Source organism: Ctenopharyngodon idella, chromosome 21 (genome assembly GCF_019924925.1).
Source record: "Ctenopharyngodon idella isolate HZGC_01 chromosome 21, HZGC01, whole genome shotgun sequence".
In the NCBI taxonomy this organism is placed as follows: domain Eukaryota; kingdom Metazoa; phylum Chordata; class Actinopteri; order Cypriniformes; family Xenocyprididae; genus Ctenopharyngodon; species Ctenopharyngodon idella.
The window spans coordinates 8,652,199-8,672,882 of record NC_067240.1 but is presented as its reverse complement, the minus strand read 5'-3'; the positions used below and the strand labels follow the sequence as shown (position 1 = coordinate 8,672,882).

Below are 20,684 nucleotides of genomic sequence, written 5' to 3'. Positions count from 1 at the left end.
TGATGACGAGGAAGTATCAGCAAAGGATTAATTGATTTCTAGCCCTTGCATTAGGTTTACTACTAGATATATTTATGGAGATGAGAAATAAAAACCCGCCCTGTATAGCTATTATTAGCTGAGCTTTCGATGTTGTTATGGAAAGGCCCAAGCTGATCCGTTGGTTCTTGTCACATGACCTGCTGTGCGCTTGCGGCATTCTGAAAAGTTTAGATGTTTTCATCTAGCCGCGGCATAGGCGCGCCTGGGAAAAAAAACAAGAGCGCTGCACTGCATGTGCATCGCAACCACGTCGCTTCTACAGTGGGTACGGAAAGTATTCAGACCCCCTTAAATGTTTCACTCTTTGTTATATTGCAGCCATTTGCTAAAATCATTTAAGTTCATTTTTTTCCCCATTAATGTACACACAGCACCCCATATTGACAGAAAAACACAGAATTGTTGACATTTTTGCAGATTTATTAAAAAAGAAAAACTGAAATATCACATGGTCCTAAGTATTCAGACCCTTTGCTCAGTATTTAGTAGAAGCACCCTTTTGATTTAATACAGCCATGAGTCTTTTTGGGAAAGATGCAACAAGTTTTTCACACCTGGATTTGGGGATCCTCTGCCATTCCTCCTTGCAGATCCTCTCCATTTCTGTCAGGTTGGATGGTAAACGTTGGTGGACAGCCATTTTTAGGTCTCTCCAGAGATGCTCAATTGGGTTTAAGTCAGGGCTCTGGCTGGGCCATTCAAGAACAGTCACGGAGTTGTTGTGAAGCCACTCCTTCGTTATTTTAGCTGTGTGCTTAGGGTCATTGTCTTGTTGGAAGGTAAACCTTCGGCCCAGTCTGAGGTCCTGAGCACTCTGGAGAAGGTTTTCGTCCAGGATATCCCTGTACTTGGCCGCATTCATCTTTCCCTCGATTGCAACCAGTCGTCCTGTCCCTGCAGCTGAAAAACACCCCCACAGCATGATGCTGCCATCACCATGCTTCACTGTTGGGACTGTATTGGACAGGTGATGAGCAGTGCCTGGTTTTCTCCACACATACCGCTTAGAATTAAGGCCAAAAAGTTCTATCTTGGTCTCATCAGACCAGAGAATCTTATTTCTCACCATCTTGGCAAACTCCATGCAGGCTTTCATGTGTCTTGCACTGAGGAGAGGCTTCCGTCAGGCCACTCTGCCATAAAGCCCCGACTGGTGGAGGGCTGCAGTGATGGTTGACTTTCTACAACTTTCTCCCATCTCCCGACTGCATCTCTGGAGCTCAGCCACAGTGATCTTTGGGTTCTTCTTTACCTCTCTCACCAAGGCTCTTCTTCCCCGATAGCTCAGTTTGGCCGGACGGCCAGCTCTAGGAAGGGTTCTGGTCGTCCCAAATGTCTTCCATTTAAGGATTATGGAGGCCACTGTGCTCTTAGGAACCTTAAGTGCAGCAGAATTTTTTTTTGTAACCTTGGCCAGATCTGTGCCTTGCCACAATTCTGCTTCTGAGCTCTTCAGGCAGTTCCTTTGACCTCATGATTCTCATTTGCTCTGACATGCACTGTGAGCTGTAAGGTCTTATATAGACAGGTGTGTGGCTTTCCTAATCAAGTCTAATCAGTATAATCAAACACAGCTGGACTCAAATGAAGGTGTAGAACCATCTCAAGGATGATCAGAAGAAATGGACAGCACCTGAGTTAAATATATGAGTGTCACAGCAAAGGGTCTGAATACTTAGGACCATGTGATATTTCAGTTTTTCTTTTTTAATAAATCTGCAAAAATGTCAACAATTCTGTGTTTTTCTGTCAATATGGGGTGCTGTGTGTACATTAATGAGGGAAAAAAATGAACTTAAATGATTTTAGCAAATGGCTGCAATATAACAAAGAGTGAAAAATTTAAGGGGGTCTAAATACTTTCCGTACCCACTGTATTACGAGCGCGCTTGTCGCACGCATACACTTGAAATAATGAACTTTCACGCGCAAAAGACGCAATATGTGAACGGCCCCATATACTGCTACACGTTTTCTTTCTCAACTGTTTACATTCACTTAACACGTAACTGACGGTGTTTACGTGAATACTTGCCAAGACAGGCATTTTGACATTATTTTGTGTGTATTTGACTGTTTAAGCGCAATAAGCAGTGAAAAAGAACTCAATTTAGTTCTGAGAGGCGGTTTTATGTGCGCGCACTTTGGGTGTGAGCACGAAATCTGCAGGAATGACTAAAATTATGCACAATACGCTCAATCCCACGCCGAAATTCAAGCACTGGCTGCAACACCAACAACCGGAGCAAATGAAACAAGTGAGTGAGGGGAGGCGGGTTTGTGTGTCATCTCGCTGTCGGAGAAATGAGAGAGCAAGAAAGTGCAGCTGATATAGTGTATCTATTCAGCGGAAGATGAGTATTGGAAGCATTTCAGATATTTCAGGAACGATAGGCTATGTATTGAAAATCGACATTTAAGACAACACTACATTGCACTTAGTTTATTATTTCAGATGCCTTTCTTAAAAGACTACAATATATTATATATAAAATTCAGCACCAAACTAGCTGTCAAGAGTGACTGCGTTACACATCACTGTTGAAATCCACCCGCATTTGACAGGTTTGCAGATATTAATGTCAAGCCCTGTGTGTGTAAAGTTGTCTAACTCATCCTTTTTGAGGTTTTGCCACTTTTCTGGGATATGCATCTTTTGCAGAAGTATATTTTTGTCTTATATATAGACACACACACACACACAAACACACACACAGGTGATTTCCTGGTCGAGTGTTAAGACAAAAATCTACTTCTGCAGAAGATGCACATCTAACAGTGCAGTTCTGTCCAGAAATGAGTAACCACTATGTGTCATTTTTCTCTGCAGACTGGAGAGATGGAGGTGAAAAACCCACTGTTTGACGACTCCACCTTACACTCGCAGAGAAATCATAAGTGACCTGGACACACACACACACACCCCTGCATAATTTTAGAATAGGCCTAACACACCTAAAAGCATTCCTCCATAGGGTGAAGTTGCACCACTCATGAATGATGACATCGAAAAAACACTATGACTGTATTTTTCCTGGAACGTCTGAGCTGATGCCCAGCCCCTCAGAACAAAGTGAAAAAAATACCCAAACTCTAAAGATACTGAAGAAGGGATGGTATGTAGACGAGCGATGAAGTAACAGACAGCAGTGGTTAAGAGGTTTTCCTTGTACTCAGATGCACATATAAAAACTCTTGCGCCGCAAACTCTCAGTGGAAACTCAAACCGTCCTTTTAATGCGGTTTCTTTTCACCACACCTTTATTCTTTAAGTCTGGTGTTTCTTCAATAGCGTTTTATGTCTCCTCCCTTTTAAAATCACGTGTCACGTTAGGAATCTTTATAAGCGTCTCTTTCGGCTAGATGTAATTTTTTAAAGCAGTGTTCATCTTTTTTGGGCAAAGCTGCCTTCAGAAGCGCACCTTCTTATTATTGTGTATAAGAAATACACAGTGGTCTCTCATACATTGTAATTTGCCTCTCCTTATCTGAATATTATTTTCTTATTGTCGACATTTGCTTGTCTTTATCAGTGCTGATCTAAAACAACATAATATATTCTCTTTTTTTAATTAAGAAGAGTTCTGTTTCATTTTTGTCACTTTAGTAATTTTTCCTCTGTATGTTCTTCAATGAAGTGTGAAGTCTCTTTATCCCACTCTTATCTCTTTTTTTTTGTTTGTTTGTTTTCTTTGTATCCCTCAGTAAAAATCAAAATGCAGTTTATCTAATGATATAATGACTGTGGCAGGGAATTAAATACTAGTCACACTGAAAAAGAGATGTTATGGTTCCTGTGCTCAAGTCACTTTAGTGTAAATAAATAAATAAATAAACTTAAATACATGTATTGTATTATATTGTATTTCCTTGAAGTGTATGGGTGATAATGACATTATTGCATATGAGCTATAAAACAATCACAATCTTGCATACCATCACAGCTGTGATGAATATTATAATTCAAGATTTGCTGTTATAATACTATTATTATGGTCATGTTTGGATTAGGATTGAATTATTATTATTTTTCACTTTTTTAACTTAATTTTTTGCAATATAATGCATACGCACTACTGTTCAAAAGTTGGGGGTCGTTTTTTTTTATGTTTATGAAAGAAGGTTGCATTTATTTGATCAAAAACAGTAAAAACGGTAATATAGTGAAATATTATTATTTAAAATAGCTGTTTTCAGCATCATTACTCTTCAGTGTCACATGATCCTTCAGAAATCATTCTAATATGCTGATTTGCTGCTCAAGAAAGAGTTCTTATTATTATCAATGTGGAAAACAGTATATTTTTGTGACAAGTGTGAAACAGAATTTCTTGATGAGTAGAAAGTTCAAAATATATATTTTTTTTATATTATAGATGTATGTACTGTCACTTTTTAACAGTTTAATGCATCCTTGCTGAATAAAAGTTTCAATTTCTTCCAAAACAAAAAAACAATCTTACTGACCCCAAACTTTTGAGTGGTATTGTATTAAACGGTATTCAAAATGATTAAGATGGTACATGGCACATAGAGGAAATATTTCAAGTAGGTATTGGTTTGGTTATTAAAAAGTTAATACATTTACTTATTTGTTTGACTTTTTATTTTGTATTGTATATTTACATAAAGCCTCTCATCAAACCGTAATGTATTGTGTCACATTACAGTAAATTACATCACATTAGTGCATTAAATGCACTAGGGCAGCTGTTCCATAAATCAAGTAGGATTGTATGGATAGTGTTGCATGTGAATATCAAGGTCTTTCATTGTCAAAAGTGTATGTTTGACCTCAAATCTTTGATTGTTTTGAAACATCTGTCAGTGTTTAATTTCTGTTGTACATATTTGTTTTAGGTTGGAGCTGAAAAACGCTTGTTCTCTGAAAGTAACCGTTTGTCCTCTCCAGCTCAAGCATCCAAAAAGAACGTGGACACACGACCTCCCCCAATACAGGCTCTTTTCTGCAATGGGCCACTTAACTGCCCCATAAGGTGTGGTTCAGAGGAGCCCATCACAGATCCAGCCTCATTGAGGTGTCTATGGGGGGAGAGCCATTAAAGGCCATTGTAACTTTGAATGGTGAGGAAGGCAGCCATAGGCCACCCGATCAAGATATGTGGGGATAGAGGCAGTAGTCGTCAGCAGGGTGTCAAAAGCAATCAAAAGGCCATCGGACAGGTTGTATAAGTGAATGGGGCAGAGGGATGAGAGGTCACATACCTGTTTATCAGATACTAAAATCCAGGATCAGTTTTTTATATACGTAAGGGGGGGAAAAAGACATTAAAAAACATGTTCACTGTTTACCAGACCATATTTGTAGCTTTTTTTTTTTTTTTTTTTTTTGCTTCAGAGAAAGATTAATAGGGAACTATTAAATGACCCTTAATGTGACATAAATGATTTCTAGAGTATGACTTGGCATGTAAGAAGTTATATTTGTTTAATATATTCTATATTGTATAAAATATACTACCTATATTTGTGTAGATATTGCTGCTGTCGTTATAATTCAAAAGAATACAGTCAACAACAATTTCCAACGCTATCTCACGGCCAGTTCGTATGGATTTTACGAGGTGGCTAAACCCCAGTGACAGGCAGGTTTAGGGGCGGGGTTAGGGGTAGGTCATTCGTAAGAATTTATACGAATTTGGCAACTTGTAAAATATATATGATTTAGCAAAAAGTACACTCTATAATGAAAAAATTAAACAAATTTACACTGTAAAATACTTTTTTCCATTGAAAAATGCTGTTTTTCGCAGTAGCTAATATACAATAAAAACAATGCATTCTGGGTAATATTTGTCGTTTAAAGAAAAGAGGTCTAGGCCAAAGCCCCTGGAAGGCAAGTCTGCAACCTTTAGCCAAAAAAGCGTAACGGCTAATGCTAACGTTCCGGCTGTGGCGGTATGCACGGGCAGTACTGGCAGTACGCAGGAAAGGAGACCAGAGGCCATTACGCGATAGGCTGAGAGGTGCCGCACGTGATTAAGTTAGCCGTTACGCTTTCTCCAATGGTAAGAGATACAGACCCTCTCATCTCCCTATAATATACAATCTCTGCCTAAGCTACTTTCTCGAAAACGACAAATAATATTACCCAGAATGCATTGTAATATACAGAAGTAATATGGTGTAAAAACAAGGCATTCTGGGTAATATTTGTCATTTTCGTTAAAGTATCCTATAGATTACTTTCTCAAAAACAAATAATATTACCCAGAATGCGTTGTTTTTACGGTATATTACTGTTTCAATGGAAACGATATTTTATTTTGTAATTTTTTTCCTTTTTTTAGTTATTTTTTGTGTAGCCACCTCATAAAGCAAATTCAACTTCCAATTTTATGATAGATATTAATCATTTTAATCATCAGTGTTTTAGTATCATTAAGATAATTTGAATTAGAGCTATTTTTAGTTAGATTTTTTAGCTTTAGTCTGAAGTTAAAATTTTTTGTCATTTTTGTTAGTTTTTTTTTTAACTATATCTATAGTTTTTATTCATTTTAGTTCAGTTTTAACTTTAATTTTAGTACGTTTAGTAAATTAAACTAAATTAAAATGGAAAATGCTGGTTTTGGTAACTAGCTGAAATAAAAAATAAAAAAATTCCCAGTTAGTGTTTATTTTTATTGTAACATTTTTGTAGTTTCACTATAATAACCTTATTTGATATAATACTTTAGATGCCATATTATAAAGTGAGATCAGAAAGCAACTGAGAGGTTTAAAACAGTAATTTGATTTAGCTTATTTCCCAAACATTTTGATTTATGTTGTAATTTTGTATAGATGAGTGTGAGAGAATTTTTATTTTTTTAGTGTTTACTTCCTCTAGATTGTTATCTTCAAACCATTTTATCTCAGCCTTTACCACAATATATACGCCCTTTTAGCATTTGGTTCCCACATCTATCTGATTCTAAAGAAGCAGAGGCAGATGCAGCCTCCTTCTGATATATCCAAGAATGCATTAGTAAACAAGGGTGGGGTGATGCTTTTGCACCATACTAAGCAAAACAGCTCAGTCCATGTTAAATACATGCCTGTTGTATCTCTAGATCGAGTTATTATTTCCTCTGATAAAGTTATCTCAAGAAAAAAAAATTGCTGAGTATAAATTTCACAGTACATAAACCATCTAAATAGACACGGCCGGCCAAAAAGAGCCACCTGGGAATGTTTTGCGGCCTAATCCTGGTTCCGCCGTCCCTCACTGCACACCCCATGGACCTGTGTCATCTCTTTCCACTTTCTCCTCCTCTGTCTGCACTTTACATAACAATCCCCACCCAAGTCCATGGGCCAGCACAATGCCTGCAGCAGTGGTTTGATGTCTTTTAAAAGCTTTGACTGGCCCCGGAGGCCTCCTGTGTGTCCTTTCCTCGGCTTTGTGACCAGGAGAGATGGACAGCTCAGTTGTGACCTATAGCTCCTGGTCTGCAAGAGTGTGTTTGATGGCAGGGGGTTGATTGTTGTAGATTTGTGTTGGCTGTGCTTGTACTGATGGTGCTGGTGTGTGTGTGTGTGTGTGATGCCCTGGGTGGGTGGCGAAGCATCAGAGGGATTAGACAGGGAATCAAAGCAGTTATGTGTGCATGATAGCCATGTGATACTTTCATGCCTTAACATATAGGTCTACCTTGCATTCAGACTCCAATATACGCGTGCATGTTTATGCTGGAAAGAGACTTTGGACTATAGTGCATCGGTGAAACTTTGACGGGTGTTTGTTTCAGAGGAGGGGGGTAGGGGAAGAATCAAAGGGTTGAGACTTATTGTTCAGTGCTGAAAGGCAGCTAATGGCCGGCCATCGCAACTCTGGATCTGGAAGCGGCGGGGGGCCTCGGGCTCTTCTGGCACAATGCATCCCCCATCCACTTTCCTGCGGCGCGTCTTCCTGCCGCAATCTGCACCGATCGGCTCGGTCGGGGGTGCACAGCTGTATCGATGCGTCTGTAGAGCTTTTCCAAACTGTAAACAACGTTTAATTAAACGACAAGCAAGCTCGCTATATAGTGAGTGAACGAAGCTTGCGCTATAATTATTAGGCCTATATAAATAAATATATATTTAAAGAATTAATAACGCAAAGAAGTTAGAGCCAATTTGAGTATATTTGTATTTATCAGATATTTATAAGCATGAAAGAAAAAAAAACAATATATATATATATATATATCGCCCACCCAACTTTTCCTATATAATAAATGAATAAATAAAATAATCAGATAAATTCTTTGAAAAAATCTACTTTGATTCAGTAGATCGAATAAATAAGGTTTCTTTTTTTATTTCTTTTTTTTACTTTCCCTAGGCATATAATACATTTATTTTAAAAAGGTGTTAAAATCAAGGAGAAAACAAATTTTTAATGTATTTGGAATTTATGTACATTCGAAGGGGTAATGATCACTTCTGCTATTTTAAACATAAGATCATGAGATGTCATAATTTTTATGATTTTACACCAAGATCTGAGACTATATATATATATATATATATATATATATATTATTATACATACAGTCAAGCCAAAAATTATTCAGACATTTTTGATATTTTTGGTATATTTTTACTAGTGGGTGCAGGACACTATAGTTCATTTATGTAAGTGAGGATAGCAAAATAAAGTAAAATGTGACACATTATACCCAAAAATTCTTCATACAGTGGACTACCAACAAAATTAATAAAAAATTTGGAACCAAAAATTATTCAGATACTTTGACCTGACCATGTTTTGCTTAAGTGTTATCTGACATAATTCTGACACAGTTTAACTCTGAGATCTTGTCATATTTTATTACCATTTTTAAACTATATTAATGAATGAAATGTTCAAGGTGTCTGAATAAATTTCGGTTTGACTGTAATATATATTATATATATATATATATATATATATATTTGCATCATGGGTTCATTGACTGCAGTTAACTTAAGTCTCTCTCTCGCTCTCTCTCTCGTTTAAATAACATTTCATTGTTTTGTGCATCTGATAAAATGATTTTTTTCCGAGTCCATTTCTTATGAGATAACTAAAATGATGTTATTTCACATCACGATATCATTATCTTTTTTAATACCCTTGCATGTATAAACTGCTCCTATCTGTGGTTCGACAAGCAGCGTGAAGGTGGGAGATGTGACGCTTGTAATCCAATTGCTTATCAGCAACAGACAAACATTTCACTTTTTATTTGTCAGTCTTGACCAAACAGAAGAAAAAAATACACGTGATTTTTTTTTTTTTTTTTTTCTTCGGTTATACACTTTTATTATCCATTTTGTTTACAATATATTAAATAAAATATATGTAAAATCGGCTAAACGTTGTTATAAATATAAGCTATAAAATACCACATAAAACTCGCCGTTCACTTTACACAATTTTGCACAATAAAGTGAATTTTCCCACGGATGTTAAGAATTTCAATATCAAGAACAACTCATTAAGTGCATATTACTGAAACAAAGTTTACTTAATGTGGCATGAATATAAAACACATGAATATGTAGTCCTATTTGCATTTTAAATACTCAACACGCATGAGCTAATGTTACTGGATGTTAGTTCTAAACAAAATTATAGATTATTATGGATTTATGTTATGGATTTTTTTTAAAGGTTTGAGTTCAGTTTTAATTAAGATTTTATTTATATTTTGTTCACTTTTGGAAAATGCGCATATGTACAGATACACCTCATGTCCTCACCCAATGAGTAAACCAAGTTCATTCACAAAGTCAGCTGTGGCTTATTGTCTCAAGTGACCAATAGGAGAGGAGATGGTTAAGACCCCAGCCTCCAACTCCGATTGATTAGGAAAACCTGTGTGGGACAGGCTCAGAGTTGAGATTGGGAAGAGTTGGTGAGTTTCTAGCTCATTCTAAAGGCCTAATTGATGGCAATCACACAAGAACTACGCACATTTCAGCACAGGCTGATGTTGGGACGCACAATCTGAGGCTTAGAGATCTACTTTGGTTTGCTCATTTTTACAAGAACTTCCTGGCATGGAGCTACTGGTCGCCGGTTATTGATTATCAAACCAGCAGTCTCAACGCTTTCCTGTTTGAAATCTAAAGAACTTTTTGTGGGAAGATGACGGAGAGACCGCAGAGCCCGACAGGAGCAGACTGCAGGCCCTACGAGGTCAACAGGGCCATGTATTCTCAAGCCCCGGGCCTGGATGGACTTGGCGGTGCGTCCTTGCAGTTCGCGCACGGCATGCTTCAGGATCCAAGCCTGCTTTTTAACAAAGCCCATTTCAATGGAATCAGCCCAGCGACACACCAGACCTTCTTCCCATTTTCTGGCGATTTTAAAACGAACGATTTGCAAGGTAGTGATTTTGCGCAACCCAAACACTGGTACCCGTTTGCTGCCCCCGAGTTCACCGGGCAGGTGGCGGGGGCGACGGCAGCCACTCAACCAGCCAACATCAGTCCACCTATCGCTGAAACCAGGGAACAAATCAAGATGCCATCTGAGGTAAAAACCGAGAAAGATGTTGATGAATACGGCAATGAAGAAAACAAGCCGTCGTCACAATACCATCTCACTCCCGGGACATCATCCGTGCCCACCGGGGTGAATTATTACACACCCTGGAACCCTTCGTTTTGGCCTGGACTGTCTCATATCACGGCCTCCGCTAATATTTCCCAAGCTCCACCGACTCCCTCTGCATCATCTCCCTCTCTGTCTCCATCTCCACCCGGAAATGGGTTCGGAAGCCCGGGGTTTTTCAACGGAGGCTCCGCGCCAAACATCTCCTCGGGACAGGCGCAAAGCGCAGCCAGGAGCAGCGGGTCCTCAAGTGGAGGCTGCAGTGATTCTGAGGAGGAGGTGAGGTTTTTGAATTTAAACTTGGTTTGGTTTAGATCTAGCACTGTTGTTTTGTGAGTATAAATTAATTGTATTGCTTTTTAAATGCCTTTTAGGAGAATCTGACCACAGAAGACTTGGAGCAGTTTGCTAAAGAGCTCAAACACAAGCGCATCACTCTGGGCTTCACGCAGGCAGACGTGGGACTCGCGCTCGGAAACTTGTATGGTGAGTTTGAGGTCTCCAACTATTATACATGAATATATACGTGAAATTGTGGCTTTATTCAACCGTTGTATTTTTGTCTAGGCAAAATGTTCAGTCAGACGACTATCTGCCGCTTTGAGGCTCTCCAACTTAGTTTCAAGAACATGTGTAAACTGAAGCCGCTGCTACAGAGGTGGTTGAATGAGGCCGAGAATTCCGAAAACCCTCAGGATGTAAGTACACTACATTACACTAGGGGCGCTCAAAACCGACTACTGCTGTCACTAAACTTGAGGGTAGTTTACCTCAGTCACCTGTTAACAACACGGCTGTGTTTTGAATAGAAAACTAGCGTGCCTTTTTGGTATGTGAAACAGTACATAGCCTAGTTTACAATGTAATTTCACACTTTCCCGGCGTGTTACATTCTCACATGACTTTATCATATACTGCATGTTTGATTTTAGCAAAATAAGTTATTTTGCATTTTCAGTCTGCTTTTTTTAAAATTGACCGTTAAAATGAGATATAATGTAAATCAAGTTGGCATATAATGTAAATTTACCTGATCTATTTTCTAAATGTAGGTGTTATTGATCTTGAGTGAATTACACAACTGCTTCATTACGATCACATCTTGAAGTAATTGATTGTGAGATCATTCTCTTGCTAAATTAAAGCATATTAGCTAACTGCATGATTTATTATCTTAGAACTGTACTTTTTTTGACAGTCAACTCTGATAACATGAATGTAGAAACATTAATTTTTCTGTAAAGCTGCTTCGAAACTATATGTAATGTAAAAAACGCTATATAAAAAAACTTGAATAATTTTTTTTTTTTTTTTTTAAACCTTTATACTTTGTGAACTATTTTCAACAAACATCTCTGTATGCTGGACTTCTCCAACCGTTTCTTCTGCATCAATCCCACCCCTTTATTACATTTGGCTGAAAGCTTGTATTAAGATCTGCCTCAGATTCAGTTGCATTGTGACTAAGTTACTACATTGTTTCAGCAACTGTACGTCATCCTGCTTAATATGTGGCTGTGTATGAAATAAATTCATGGCCATAAAAGACAATGTTGACTTGTCTGTTTTCTCACTTGTAGATTTACTTACATCTTCCACTAAGAAAAATGGTCCAGTACACTGTAGAATATCAACCTAGGTGCAACAATATTATAAGTTTTAAAGGTCATTATACACAATTTGACCTTTCGATGCAGTGATTGATGTAAATTTCTAACTTGCTCATGTTGAATGTTTATTCTGTATCTCATGGCTCATTATTTTTTCTTTTTTTTTTTTTTTTTTTTTTTTTTTTTCAATATCTTCCAGATGTACAAAATTGAACGGGTGTTCGTTGACACAAGAAAAAGAAAGCGAAGGACCAGTTTGGAAGGCACGGTCCGTTCTGCTCTGGAGTCGTACTTTGTGAAGTGCCCCAAACCCAACACTCTCGAGATCACACACATATCTGACGACCTAGGCCTGGAGAGAGATGTAAGCGTCCCTCAAGGTCTTTAGACCCTTCATATTTTAGTCAGTGCTTCTTAAATCCATTTGACCTATATTCTTTTTATTTTATTTTTTTTTTTCTCTAGGTAGTACGTGTGTGGTTCTGCAACCGTAGACAAAAGGGAAAGCGCCTAGCATTGCCCTTTGATGACGAATGTGCTGAAGTACAGTATTATGAGCAAAGTCCACCTCCGCCCCACATGGGTGGCACAGCCCTCCCAGGGCAAGGCTATCCTGGACCAGGCCATCCCGGAGGAGCCCCTGCCCTATACATGCCATCCCTCCACCGACCAGATGTCTTTAAAAACACCCTACATCCTGGACTGGTGGGTCACCTCACCAGCTAACCGGTTACAGATGCCTGCTAAAAGTTTATAGAAATGCTCCAAGCCATGGATCAAATCAGTCATACGATTTATTTTTATGCAAACATTGCATCTGTTTCTGCATTTGGTTCTTTCCGTAATTTCTGTACATGGAGACTCTAATTGTATAGTGTCTGGTTTGGACTTGACCATGCACACTAGCAGCCTGATGGATCTTTGTATAATTGGTGCTTTGTTGAATGCGTTTGCACATGGAATCAAAGGTTCAGATGCTTTTTATAGTTGGTTTTTGACTTTTTGCTCATGTATCAATTTTTTATGTACTTATGTTTGTGTTTTATTGTTCAATAGTTGGTGATTTCTAAAGTATATTTCCATACGTCTCCATACTTTGTAGTTTTTCGAATCACCATTCTGTGCGAACGGGCAGCAAATTCATGACTTCATGAGCTTGTATTTTGACTAATTGCTTTAATTTTTAATGAGATGGATTTTTATTACAATTTGGAGGAGACCTTTTTCAGATGGTCCACAAAGAACATTAGTCACTGTTCTTTTGCTCTAAATATTTGCACTCCCCCATCTCCAGTTGAAAATAATTGTGTAGTATCTTTTTATCAGGGTGATTATAAATGAAATTTGCTGCCAGTTTGAAAGCCTCTGTGTGGAGGTCATGTGCCTTATCTTTTGGTGTTTGTATCATGCATGCTCATCCCGGTGCAATGTAAATGAAAGCCATATCTGATAATTTATTGAAACACTGCTCTTCAGTCAACACAATATCTTCTGGGTAGCAATTAAACCATTTCCATTAACAGTCATTCATTTCTAGTTACTTTTGGGAACAGTTGCTTATTTTTAAATATCTTGATAGTGTCTTATTGTCCTACAAAGAACTGTTTTTTGCTTCAGGACCCAGCTGTTGCTTCAAGTGCTGGTCCAGCACAGAACTTTTTTTTTTTTTTTTTTTTTTAAATCTTTACAATGTCCTTAAAGTAATATATTAATTCAAGCCAATAATTCACAGAAAACAACAATGTGGTCAAATCCATGTTTATTCTCGTTACAAGAGGATCTATATCTAATATTTTCTTAGTAGTTTGAGAATGAAGTTATATATATTTTTTTTTTACAATCTAGTATTTATTTTTTCTCAAACAAGGTAGTTTGATTGAGCACAGCTTTTGGCAACAAAAGATATTGATTTTTTTATTTTTTTTTATTTTCTAAGACTTACAACAAAAAAAAAAAGACCTGCATGACCTGATTTTGCGGAGTTCGATGCGTTCCTGGATTAACAAATTTTGTTTGATTAACATTTCTGTTTGAAAATTTAGTCCTTACCATATCCCTACCCCTAAACCTAACCCTTCCCATAACTTATCCCTAAAATCAGAGGGAAATGATAGGTGAATAACAAACCTTGGTGAACCCCAAACCCTCACTAAAAAAATGCTGGGTTAAAAACAAACCAAGTTGGGTTGAAAATGGCCAAACCCAGCAATTGGGTTGTTTTAACCCAACGATTAGGTTAAATGTTTGCCCAACCTGCTGGGTAGTTTTATTTAACTCAACTATTGTTTAAAAATGACTGTATTTCTTGCTTAAAATGAACCAAATGTATGTTAGAAATGAACATTTATTAATTAATAATAATAATTAAACCTTTATTAAATTGCTTATTAATAAATGTTCACCGTTTGATTATTATTGTTGCCTCTAGTAATTATGTGTCTGATTTTTAATTTCCAACCTATTTTGGGTTCATTTTAAGCCAGCCATACATTACATTTTCAACCATAGTTGGGTTAAATAAAACTGCCCAACATATTGGGCAACATTTAACCCAACCGCTGGGTTTGTCCATTTTCAACCCAACTTGGTTTGTTTTTAACCCAGCATTTTTTAGAGTGCTGGTTGTAAGCCTAACTTGACATAAACTGTAATCTTATCTCTCAAATCTGATTGGTTGAATGGAAAGTTGTTCCAGGATCAATAAAGATGCTGATCCAGGAACATGTACTTGGTGAAATCAGGTTCTGCAGACCCACTACTTTTTAAAGCGAGGTTACTTGCTAGTTTGCTTGCAAACATTTGTTCCATTCTTCAAGAATCCTTGTACAGAGGATATATAAGCATGTTGACAGGAGAGGAAGGAGGCTTGTGGTTTCAGCTTGGCATCATGGCCTCAGCAATGCACACCACAATTAAACTTCTGTTTTATGCACTCGCAGGTGCACGCCAACACTCTGTGCTTTATGCATAAAAGGTGCTGCTGCCAGTGTGAATTCAAATAAACTATTGCCTCATGCAGCGTCTTATGCATAACACAGTGCTCTAAAAACTTCAGCTTCTAAAAAAAATGACCTTGCCATTCCACTGCTGTTTCCCATTTTTAAACGTAAAAAATATGTTGTGTGTGAATAGACCCACAGGGGCCGTTCACCCAGAACGCGTTTTTGCGTTCCACTACGCTGCATTCTAAAAATGGTCTTTTGACCTTCCGTATTTTTCCATTTCACTATTTTATGTCTTGTGCATTCCACTGTGCAGTTTTTACATTGTTTTTCTATGTAAACGATCTAGACAACCAATGCATGCGCTCACATCTTTTTCAACTTTTCGCGCATGACACAGCTTTCTAAAAACACTGCTCTCAAGTAGTTCTCTCTAGACCTTGCATATTTTTTCATTTCCACTAATCTGCATTGTGCATTTTTCACGCTTTTTGCTTTCCACTTGGTAAACGTGCTAGACAGATGTCTTTGAGCGTTCACGTCTTAGATCTTTTACAGTGTCACGCCATCGACAGTGTTATAAAAGCCCTCAAGTTAAAAGAAGTTCAACTTTTCAAAACATGTCTCTAAAGGCCCATTCACACCAAGAATGACAACTATAAAGATAACGATAAAGCTATAGTTTTAAAAATCATTCTAAATTTAAAAGAATAGCACTGTCCACACCACAGCTATAACGATAACGATATAGAGAAACGATATCGTTGGGATCACTTTCAGAACGATTTTTTTCCAGCTGTTGAACGATAAAACACTGACAGCCAATCAGAATCCATTCTAATTCAAGGGCTCGCGCATTTAAAATGGTTGAGAAGTTAATCGCCTAGGTCCAGAAAAAGCCACCATTGTTAGTCTTATCAAAAAATTATATCATAATGCCAGGCTAGCAAACAGTGTGACATAAAATTACCTCAGGTATCCAGCGCTAGTTTCGACAACATTGTCTTGCTTCCTTTGAAGTTGCAGTGAAAAAGACTAGGCGTTGTTTCGTCAGCCAAATCGATTGCGCTGGCTATTCACTCAAAACATAGCGTGCTAAGGACATCTGCTGGTTAAAGCCGTGTAAATGCAACAAGAACAGCAAAAACATGTTGTAAACACTTTGAACCCGCAGCTTAGAATAAACACACCGTTATCGTTCGTTGGTGTGGAGGCAAATATAGTTATCGTTATAGTTATCTTTATAGTTAGGCTATTGTTCTTGGTGTGAAAGCAAATATAGCCTAGTTATTGTTATAGTTATCTTTATCATTTGTTGATGTGGACGCGAATATAGTTATCATTAGTTATCTATATAGTTATCGTTCTTGGTGTGAGTGGGCTTTAAGTCTAGACCTTTGTTTTTTTTTTTTTTGTTTTTTTTTTTTTTATTCCACTCAAGCATTTTGTGCGCTTTTTACTTTCCACTTCACTACTTTTCAATTGTCTTTCTATGTAAACATTCACTAGACGGACATCTTGGACCGTTGTGCTCACGTCTTGCATCTTTTGCAGAGTTTTGCGAACAACATGGTGTTCTAAAAGCGCAGACCTCGAGTTAAACATAGTTAAATTTACAGCTGTAGACCATACTTTTTTTTTTTCATTCTTCTGCCCTGGCTTTTGCATTTTTAAACGCAAAAACATGTTCTGTGTCCTGTTACGTTACCATTTTGCCCAAGCTCTCAGATCCGCATAAACCTTTTGAGTTGGTAATCGTCTGTATATGGGGCAGATATTGCACAATCTCTCTCTCCAGTCTGTATATAGATGAACCATATAGTTTTGTCTCCACCTAAAATATTCATTATACTTCTTTGGATCTTTAATTAGGGCTCTCAGATATTCAGCCAGGGCTTTAATAGATTCATAATCATCCACATGGATGAAGGATTTCGAAGGCGCCACGGCTTCGTAGTCTCTGCGAGGCGGCCCCAGCACCACAGGCACGGTCCCGGCCTGGAAGGCGTTTCTCCACAGCTTCTCTGTGATATAGTGCGGAGATACTGTGTTTTCAAAGGCTAGGTAGAAATAACAGCGGGAAATCGTTGGGAGCAGAGCCTCCTTCGGTAGTGGTTTTTTGGCGAAATGGCCATACAGTTGCACACTGAGGGTCTTGTTCAGCTCCTGGAACACAGCGCTCCTCTTGTGCGATTTCTGGTAGTTACTTACCACCCAACAGGCTTCATAACTCTTGTTTTTTGGGATAGCAAAATCTAGACCTGTTTTTTTCCTCTCTAACAGCTTCCCGTAAGGCACCGTGATGTCAGCATGAGGGTGATATGACATGGTGAGGTTGAAAAGGTTGTTGTATGGTGACAAGTTGCCATTGTTTTGTAATGCTTCTAACGAAAGCCACACCCACTTCTGTTTGGGGGGACGATAGAGATGCACTGGAAGGTGTTCTCTATGCAGCTTCAGCTCAAAGTTATGAAAGACTACCAGATTGGCACTCTCGTAGAGAGTGCGATTGTCTACTAGCACACATCCAGAGATGCCGTAGTCCCTCAGACACACATTCCCCGTAAGGCTGTACCGGGTGCCGTACGGCCAGTGCCACAACAGGATGGTGATATTGTTTGTGAGTGACTCATTGCTGCCATCAAGATGTTGTTCATCAACCATTAACAACCAACAGTAGATGAAGATGATGGTCGGGAATAAAACAAGGAGAGTCTTGAGGGGTTGAAGATGCCTCTTTATCCACTTTCCCATATATCTTATGCTGGAGCCCATAAGCGTGCTGTGGAAGTAGGAGAACTGGGCGTTAGTTTGCTGTTTTGCTGGACGTCATGAAGAAACTTAGTCTACAACTTGTGGTTTTGTCAAAGTCAAGATCCATGTCATTTTCTTCCTTCCTGAAGACGACAAGGGGTGTGACCAGTTGAGGGAGTGACTCTTAACTCAAGCAGAATCCCTGGCTCTCTATCTTGCTTTCTTTGTCTTTCAGTAAAGAAAGTTATGTTATGCAAGTGCTGTTAAAGTAACACTTGCACTTCAGGAAATAACACCTTCTTTCTTTGCTAAAAGCCCGAAGTGGCATATGTGAAGAAAAATGCACTTATTAAAAAATGGGCAGCGGATATTTACACTCAGTGTTAAAAATATATGCTATTTACACAGAGTGTAAATAGTGGTAGACACCGTTTGCACCATGTATAAATAGCAATAAATGGCATTTAAGTACAAACAGTGATAGGTGCTATCAAAGCAGTGGTGGGTGGAGCTAGAAAAGCTTTTGCCAACTAGGTTTCAAACAGAAAAAAATAAACTAAATGCATAAGGAAATAAAAAGTGCTTGAATCATTGTTATTTTAATATTATTTATACACTGATATAGCATTTCTATTTTGGGTAACACTTTACAATAAGGTTTATTAGTTAATGTGTTAACTAACATGAACTAACCATGAGCAATACATTTGTTACTAATCTTCGTTAACATTAGTTAATGAAAATACAGTTGTTCATTGTTTGTTCATGTTAGTTCACAGTGCTAATGTTAACAAGATTTTAATAATATATTAGTAAATGTTGAAATTAACATTAACAAAGATTAATAAATGCCGTATAAGTGCAGTTCTTTATTAGTTCATGTTATCTAATGTTAATTAATGAACCTTATTGTAAAGTGTTATCATATTTTGAATCAGCTTTTATTTTTAGCTTTCATTTTAATTTTATTTTGAGTTTTAATTATTTTGTATGTGCTTTTCTGAATTTTATTAGTTTTTATATTTCTATTTAGCTTTATTTATTTTATTTCAGTTTTATAATTTTTAGTTATTTGCCAAGGTTATTTAATATTTATATTTCATTTCCTTTTTTATTTTATTTACCAAAAAAGATTTTGAATATTTTGTTTTAGTATGATTTCACAGTAACGACAAATGAAATATGTTTTAAATCATTAACATCAGATAAAGACTCATATTATTATTATATTATCATATTAATTATTAATCTGGTGTTCTAAGGTCACATGACCAGCCAAATACCTCCTGCCTTATCTTGATAATTCCCGTCATTAGTCACTTTTGCTTACACAAATTAATAATGAATGCGAATATTGTACTTCTGCAATGGTATAACTGAAAGCCTTTGCTTTTGTATAATTCTGCAAAAAGTGCACCTTCAAAAAAAGAAAACTCTTCCTTTTATATAATTAAAAAAAAATGTTTTTCTCTTTTTCATTTTTAATAAACATTTAGCTTTGAGTGGACAGTAAATGATGATGCATCACATTCCAGCAAAGAAGAACAAGACGATTTCCACTGAGATGATGCTTTTCAGTAAAATTCTTTCAAGAGAAAGTGTCAAAGGAATGTAAAGACAAATGCATATATGTATGATCTAAAGAAAATCATAGGTGCATTTAAAGATCAAAGAAATGGCAGAAATCTTACCTGTGTCTTTGTGGAACGTGGCTTGTGGGGAAGACCGCAGCTGCCGTGTCCCTTGAGAAACGAAGTGATGTGGAGGTTTGGTAAAGGCCTGTGCTGTCATTAAATGATGGAGAGATTTGCAAAATGACTCAGTCTTATAGGAAATAAGAGCTTCCTGTTGAGATCACTCTTATTTTATTTTCTTCCACCCTTTTATGTGTCTTCCCCTCCCATTTTTCATGGCCCTGGCCTTAATCATTACAGCATCTAACTTTAACATGCCAAATCTGATTATTAACAGGTCAACATAATATGTGATTTGTTGCCTACAACATGCCTTCTAATAATTGGCTGTTAAGTTGATGTTCGCTACCTGACAGAGTCTTTAATGTCCTTTAAATGATGCACATTGATTTCACCATAAACTGTGGCTACAAGAGCAAGATAAATGAGGAATGTGGTGCATTAGCTTTTTGGCAATTCGACATGTATCAGTGCTTGTATCAGTGTGTGTGTATCAGTGTCGGTTGTGGCTTCTGAGGGCACTGAAACTAGGCTACAGGAAAAGGAAGCAAGTGTTTTTAAAAACGCTTCGCTTTTATCTAACGCGTTTATCTTCTCCGTGTTGGCACATGTACCTTTCTTTTAAATAGAGAAGTGAAAGTGATGCATAGACTGTTGCAAAAACTGTGTCTAATGTTCCCCAAGAAAAGAAATGTTGAAAATCCTCTAAAATAAGAAAAACAATGCAAGTGATATCACTGGTGGTCTTTTTTTTCTACTAAAAGAGTGTTTCTAGAAGATGAAAAGAGAGAAAGACAAAGTAAAAGCAACTCTCAACTCTCATGTCATTATTAAATAGTGTGTTTTCAGAATCTATAATCACTTATTTTGAACCTTGCTTTAACTAAGCATTGCATTATAGACCTGTTGAGAAATACAAGCTGAGCCCAGCATGACTTTCAAGAACTGCAGATGTTGGTTGACCAACACAATATGGTTGACCAATGTTGTCGCAATATTGTCCACACAAAATTTGTGTCATCAGTCATTTATCCTCATTGCTGAAATTGTT

The 20,684-nt window shown here is 37.4% G+C and overlaps 3 protein-coding genes across 7 annotated transcripts in view; 2 read left to right on the top strand and 1 right to left on the bottom strand.

Annotated features, from left to right (window-relative positions):
- npdc1a (neural proliferation, differentiation and control, 1a) overlaps positions 1–3,888 on the top strand; it is a 28,568-nt gene extending 24,680 nt beyond the window's left edge. The window contains exon 9 of the mRNA XM_051878809.1: positions 2,873–3,888. Coding sequence (XP_051734769.1) covers positions 2,873–2,944 — 72 coding nt within the window. The 3' untranslated portion in view covers positions 2,945–3,888. The remainder of the gene's footprint in view (positions 1–2,872) is intronic.
- LOC127504251 (alpha-(1,3)-fucosyltransferase 7-like) overlaps positions 1–20,158 on the bottom strand; it is a 35,524-nt gene extending 15,366 nt beyond the window's left edge. Inside the window, exons 1-2 of one of the 5 annotated variants that reach the window (XM_051878808.1) lie at positions 19,631–20,064; positions 13,986–18,082 (exon numbers count right to left, since the gene is read on the bottom strand). In XM_051878808.1, the coding sequence (XP_051734768.1) occupies positions 16,890–17,960 (1,071 nt within the window). In that variant the 5' untranslated portion in view covers positions 17,961–18,082; positions 19,631–20,064 and the 3' untranslated portion in view covers positions 13,986–16,889. Of the gene's footprint in view, positions 1–13,985; positions 18,083–19,630 lie in introns of those variants that run through there. The other 4 variants (XM_051878807.1, XR_007927316.1, XR_007927318.1 and 1 more) reach the window with 4 other exon arrangements.
- Positions 9,428–13,769, top strand: LOC127504250 (POU domain, class 5, transcription factor 1-like). The gene is made up of 5 exons (XM_051878806.1): positions 9,428–10,912; positions 11,008–11,119; positions 11,201–11,331; positions 12,443–12,607; positions 12,709–13,769. The coding sequence occupies exons 1-5, from the start codon at positions 10,166–10,168 to the stop codon at positions 12,967–12,969; spliced, it is 1,416 nt and encodes a 471-aa protein (XP_051734766.1). The 5' UTR covers positions 9,428–10,165; the 3' UTR covers positions 12,970–13,769.
- Positions 20,159–20,684: the final 526 nt, after the last annotated feature.